This window comes from Jatropha curcas, chromosome 10 (genome assembly GCF_041381405.1).
Source record: "Jatropha curcas cultivar XTBG-Jc1 chromosome 10, XTBG_Jcur_1.0, whole genome shotgun sequence".
In the NCBI taxonomy this organism is placed as follows: Eukaryota; Viridiplantae; Streptophyta; class Magnoliopsida; order Malpighiales; family Euphorbiaceae; genus Jatropha; species Jatropha curcas.
In genome coordinates this window covers 2647684-2653683 of record NC_143160.1, presented here as the reverse complement: position 1 = coordinate 2653683, position 6000 = coordinate 2647684, and the positions used below count along the sequence as shown (strand labels likewise).

The window sequence follows — 6000 nt, the reverse complement described above, 5'->3', positions numbered from 1 at the left end:
TAAGTAAGAACAACTTGTTGTTACCAGTTTTAGAAGCATACAAAGATTCTAGCTTTTCCCACAAAGTTTTGGCATTTGTATCATTAACAATATGATTATATACATTATCCTCAACCCATTGCCTAAGAAAACCACATACTTGCTGATGCTCAAACTCCCATTCTTCATCAGACTTAGACTCAGGCTTACTAGTAGCAAATACAGGCAAATGTAGTTTCTTTAAAAACAAAAGGTCTTTCATCTTTCCTTTCCAAGTGTGATAGTTTGTGCCATCCAAACAAATCATTTTACTCATATTTACCTCCATAATTCAAACAAGCAAAAAATGCTCAATCAACAAAATAACTGCAGCTCTGATACCACTGTGATGGGAAGTAACACAAAATCTGACCTCACAACAAAAACTTCCCCACTTGAATGAATCTATTAGGAGTAACAATGAGCAACAAATTCAAGCAACACAAGCTGTCCCAAATCATACACAATCAAAAATAACATTCACCACATGAACACAAATTTTTTTACGTGGAAAACTCCTCCAGTGTGAAGGATAAAAACCACGGGACCTCTCCTCCGGTCAAAGGAAATAAAGTTCACTATCACAAATATTGTCTTACAACTTACAGCAAGCTACAACCATCAAAATATGTAGCTATACCACAAACAACCACAAATAAATGTGTGGGAACACAATAGAGTGATCACAAAACACAGCTGCTGTTCTCAATACATTTAAAAAAGTTCTACTCATCCAAAAATTAAACTGATCAGCCAAAATCAAGAGTTGGATGTTAGGAACAAGCTCACCAAAAATCAGCTCAATCCGACAAAGGATGACTGCCGAAAACGCTGAAGAAGATGAAGCTATGCAGAGCTAGAAGCAGAACAGGACAACTTCGGATTCAGACCCAGAACTCAATCTCTGAACCTCCAAATGAAAATCCCTACGATGAGAATCAAGAACAGAGAGCAAAGAACAACATATCCAAAAATCACAACGATCCAACGGTTGAAACTCCAGGAATCTCCAGAACACGGTGGCTGGTGCTAGATGGGGCTGTGCAGAAAAACCCTCTCCTCTCCTCTGTTTTTCTCACACGATTTCTGGTTGTGTGTCGATCAAATGAGAGCCAAAAAATATTAGGAATATAGCTGTTAGTTGGGGGCATAATTGTAAAATAATAATTAGTTAGTGGATTTCAAAATATGGGCTTTTACCACATAGGAAGAGAACCCAAACCCAACAGATATTTAATATGAAATAAAAAGATAATTTGAATTTCTTAAAAAAAAGAGTTATAAAACAATAAAAATAAAATAAAACATGAGATGTGCAGAATACATATTTTTTTTGTGTGTAATAACAATAATTAAGTAAAGTTATCTATTTTAATTTTTTTTTGAAAAATATAATTCTGGATAAATTACTTCATTCAAAAAATGCGTATATGTAGACAATTAATTATAAAAAAATAAAGTTTTAGCACTAAAATAAAAAGATAGCAGAACTGAGACACCAATTACATGATTATTCTGAAAAAGAAAGAGAGAGAGGCAAAAGTAAAGAGGAAGGCACAACCACAAAACGAAATCAAATAATTGTTTGTCGTTTTCAATTTTATCCGAATGATCCAAAAAATAATGGGAACGGAATATCGGGTTTGGTAAATATGAAAATGAAATTAGTTGTAATTTGTTCAGTAGAAAAGCGAAAGAGAGTGTCTCCGTCCCTGTCCCACGCACATTGCTTTAGGCAACGTTTCTCTCACCTTGACTATAACAAAGGGAGAATCTTTGGCATTTTTAGCCAATTATAGACCACCGTCAACAACCGTATCCAATAGTTTCTTCTTCTTTAACTCCATTAATGCTGGCTAGCTAGTTGCATCAAGTTTTATTAATTTAGCTTTGATCATCAGTTTGCCTCAATTCAATGTTTCCTTTCCAACAAAATAATGAACTTTCTTCCCAGATCTCCTCTAATTATCCCAACCAAGACATTGTTAATCCATTAATCTTGGATTATCAATTCACTTCACTTGGAACAAGCAATTACTTAATGGAAGATGGCCTGCAGCAACCTTCTATAACATTACCATCTTCAAACCCTAATAATGACAAAAAGAAGATCGTTCGCAAGGAGATCGAACGGCAAAGACGGCAACAAATGTCAACTCTTCAGGCATCGCTTCGGTCCCTTCTCCCTCATCAATCACTCCAGGTCAACAACCTCTAATATTTTAATTACTTAATATTGTTAGCTAATTATGGGTCTCTGCATAATTAATTGCTTTGTTTAGTCCTCATTAGCATGTAGTTATGGTTCTAGGGTTTCGTTGATGGGGGTATGCAGGGAAAGCGCTCGATGTCTGATCATGTAAATGAAGCTGCCAAATATATAAAACACCTTGAAAGTAACGTTCAAGAATTGAGTGCTAAGAGAGATAAGCTCAAGAATTTGACTTGCGTTGGTGACCAAGAAGAAGGGAATCAAAGTACAGTAGTGCACAATAATTCTACGAATGCTACTGTCAGTGTCTGGTCTCATGTGGGTGGAGTAGAGGTTGTTATAAGTAGTGATTCTGGAGAGGAAACTTTTCTTTTATCAACGGTGCTAGAAGCGCTTCTTGAAGAAGGATTTGATATTGTTTGCTGCATTTCCACCAATACAGATGGAAGGTTATACAGCACTATTCAGTGCCAGGTATTTTTCTTCGTACTATTAATTTTTAGATAATAGTTTCGGTTTAATAATTTGTGGATTTTTAACATTTTGACATTTCTTTTGCAGGCTAGCCATGAAACCTGCATTGATCCAACTACGCTGCAACAGAAATTGAATGATGTGATCTTGAAATAAGAGATCTATTACTGATTAAATTAATTTTTTATTTATATATTTATATCTGCACTGCCTTAAATTATATATATATATATACTTATTATGAATCCTTAACTTTAGTTATGTTTATGTATTGGCTAGCTGTAAAACATATCTGCTGATGCCCTTTGGCTACCATTTTTTCGGTGATTGAAGTGGGAAAATGAAAATCTGATTGTTAATTTTTATTAATTGAATTATTCCTTGAAAATAATATATATATATATTACATATGGATTTGGTAGGAAGGAGAAATAGGTTCATTTGGAGTGTGTGTGTAGCTGCATGCATGAACATATTTGTTTCTATATATATTTGGCATGTGCAGTATTGAAACAAGCAGAAAAACCCATATACAAAGCTGAATTGACTGACTAATCGAATGGCACAATGCGACTCCGCTGGTAAGTGTATTATTTATTTCTGCACTTCTGGTTTTAATTAAGATGGTAATTTTGCTTATTCCGGTTAATTCAATCTCTGCTGATAATTTTCATTTTTCTTTATATGTGTTCAGACGCTCTACATGTTAAGCTGCATGATCGTCATGTAAATTACGTCACTTGATAGTGGATAAATAATCATCCATCCGTCCTCATTATACATATATATATATATATTTACTGAAACCCTTATCAAACTTCATAAGCATGCGATTTCAGTGCATTACATTTACATATATAGATGCACTGGAACCAGCAAACCACCATTCAAATTTGTAATCAGGATTTCATGGCATCTTTTGATACTTAACTGAAACTATCAATTCAACCAGAGATCTTATTTGCATCGAAAAACTCTTCTATTATTGTTGCATTTTTCTTGTAAAATGTTTAGAAAGGTAAAAAGTTTTTTCTTATGCAATATTTTGGTCACAACTCCCTTTTCCATTTTGAAAAAAAAAAAAAAAAAAACCATAAACCCTTTTTAGTTTAATGCATCATTCATTCATGAAATAAATTAGCTGTTTCATATCAAATAACTATATGTTCTTAATTTTGATTTAAACTTTAATATTTAGATAATTATTTTTTTGAAGAAGATTTAAATGAACTGATTATCAATAGCTGAAATTTTTAACGTAAAATAATATATTTCCATAGTTATGAGATCTACATATAAATGAATTTACATCCTTAGTTGCTCCATACTGATATAGTTACACTTAGCTCAAACTAATTATTGATCTACTGTACATTATATTGTTGTGATTATTTAACAAATAAAATTTCCTTGTTGCAAATTTTCTATGCACATTTTAAACCCAAAAGATTAACTACTCCAGACCATAGCAGAAGTCTAGTAGACAGTGATGTGTGATGGAATTTGAAGCCGTGGTAGTTCTGGTGGATGTGCAACGCTAATTGAGAGTTGATATAAATTTTTTGTTCTTTGACAAGTTTGTTGAGGCATTGAGAAAGAGTTTATTTTATATATATATATATATATTATGATTCTGTATATGAAGGATTAATATAATTTTTTTGCATTTTAATGATATTTTGAGATGGGTAAGGCAACTTCCAATATAGTTTGCTGCTGATATGGTCAATTTAGAATATATCTCCAATTTTCTTGTTCAAGATGTTGATCGTGGAAGATTATAAATCATAATTTAGACTCTATTTTTAAAAAAGAAAATTTTTTATATTCAATGACTATATTATACTCTTTTTTTTTTTTTTTTTTGTTGAATTAAACGGTGAAACAATCTATATGCTTATTGATCCTAACTAAAGAATTATTTTGCACTTCCTCGACAAAAATGATGGATGCATATAGAACTTAGTTTAATTTCACTTCATAAATTAATTCCCATATTTTAGGAAGAATTAATGAATAATTAATGTATGAACTTTTGAAATTCATAGTTCTTTTCCTTTTGTTTTATTTTATAAGTTTTGGGTGTATTCAACTAATTATATGCATGCATTCAGATTAGTTTTACCTAATAATACAGGTCTTTGGCATAGCCTTCCTATAAGAAGAAAATGATCCATCATAACCTCCACTCAATAAATTTCTATTTTGATTAAAGTATTAATCATTATGAGATAAAGTCGGGAGGGAAATGAGGTCCCCAGTAATACTCCCAATGGGCAGGGCAGCAGAGGAAGCCTTTCAAGTTTTCATCATTATTATACTTATAAGCGAATAAGACTTTACAGCTCTTTAATGTTTGTCCATATGCCAAACTTCTAAAAATTTTACTGAGTTTGGTAAATTAATATATTAATGTAGTGATGGTGCAAGAAATAAAAAGTAAAAAAATGGAAAAAATTTCAAAATTTAAATAAGAGTAAAATTGAAAAAACTTATTATTGAAAACTTTAAATGTAGTGGGGGATTTTGGGTTAAGAGGGGCGAAGCCTCCTCTAATACCTCTCCTTTCGTCATTGCTTGAAAGATTATTATCTACATCAAACCTTTGAATTATTGTTTTGAATGAAGTTGTTGTGAACAATTGCAAAAATAAAAAATAAAATTTTAAGATATTAATATATGAAAACTACTTATCTGCTTTTGAGAGAGAGAGATGCGCTCAAATTTTGGAAATTTTAATAATGAAATTAACCATGATACCAATGTTACATCAAAAATTAAATTAAATGCTCTAGTTCTTAAATTTTACTAAATGATTTCCCTCAAAAAAAAAAAAAAATACTAAATGGTTGACCAGATTATTTAGTTATTTTTTATTGAAAAAATCGTAAATATATTCTGATGGGCCACGGCCTATTCTTGCGTGTTAGTAAATATTGGATGGGGCTAAGGCCCAGAATTTAGTTATTGCACCGTGCCCACTAGATAATTCTTATTAATGCTTATACTTTAGTGGATCAAGGAAGTTAAGCCTATATATACACTCGAGCTTTATTATTATGTCTTAAATAAATATCACAAGTAAAGTTTAATAAAAAATATAAGAATTTTTGAAAATGTCAAAACATATTTAATTTCAGAATTCTGATATAATTCAGTAGATATATATTCATAAAAAGGGATAAGAACACGATTACCAGTTTTAGTTTGTTTAACGATACAGGATTTTTCTCATAAAAAATCTTGATATAAGATTTCCTTTCTTTTCTTTAAAAAATCAATTAATATAAATATAT

General features: G+C 31.2%; 1 protein-coding gene across 2 annotated transcripts; it reads left to right on the top strand.

The window, feature by feature from the left end:
- Positions 1-1724: 1724 nt before the first annotated feature.
- Positions 1725-3073, top strand: LOC105648860 (transcription factor bHLH126). 2 transcript variants are annotated; one of them, XM_020684996.3, is made up of 3 exons: positions 1725-2221; positions 2354-2704; positions 2792-3073. In XM_020684996.3, the coding sequence occupies exons 1-3, from the start codon at positions 1934-1936 to the stop codon at positions 2858-2860; spliced, it is 708 nt and encodes a 235-aa protein (XP_020540655.1). In that variant the 5' UTR covers positions 1725-1933; the 3' UTR covers positions 2861-3073. The 2 variants fall into 2 exon arrangements, with proteins under 2 accessions (XP_020540655.1, XP_020540654.1); XM_020684995.3 differs by having other exon boundaries at positions 2330-2704.
- The last annotated feature ends 2927 nt before the right edge of the window (positions 3074-6000 follow it).

Excerpts from the sequence above, each read along its gene's own strand:
- LOC105648860 (XM_020684995.3), top strand. The coding sequence starts at position 1,934 with ATGTTTCCTTTCCAACAAAATAATGAACTTTCTTCCCAGATCTCCTCT. Across the intron at positions 2,222-2,329 it reads TCCCTCATCAATCACTCCAG|GGTTTCGTTGATGGGGGTAT; the intron begins GTCAACAACCTC and ends TTATGGTTCTAG. Across the intron at positions 2,705-2,791 it reads ACAGCACTATTCAGTGCCAG|GCTAGCCATGAAACCTGCAT; the intron begins GTATTTTTCTTC and ends TTTCTTTTGCAG.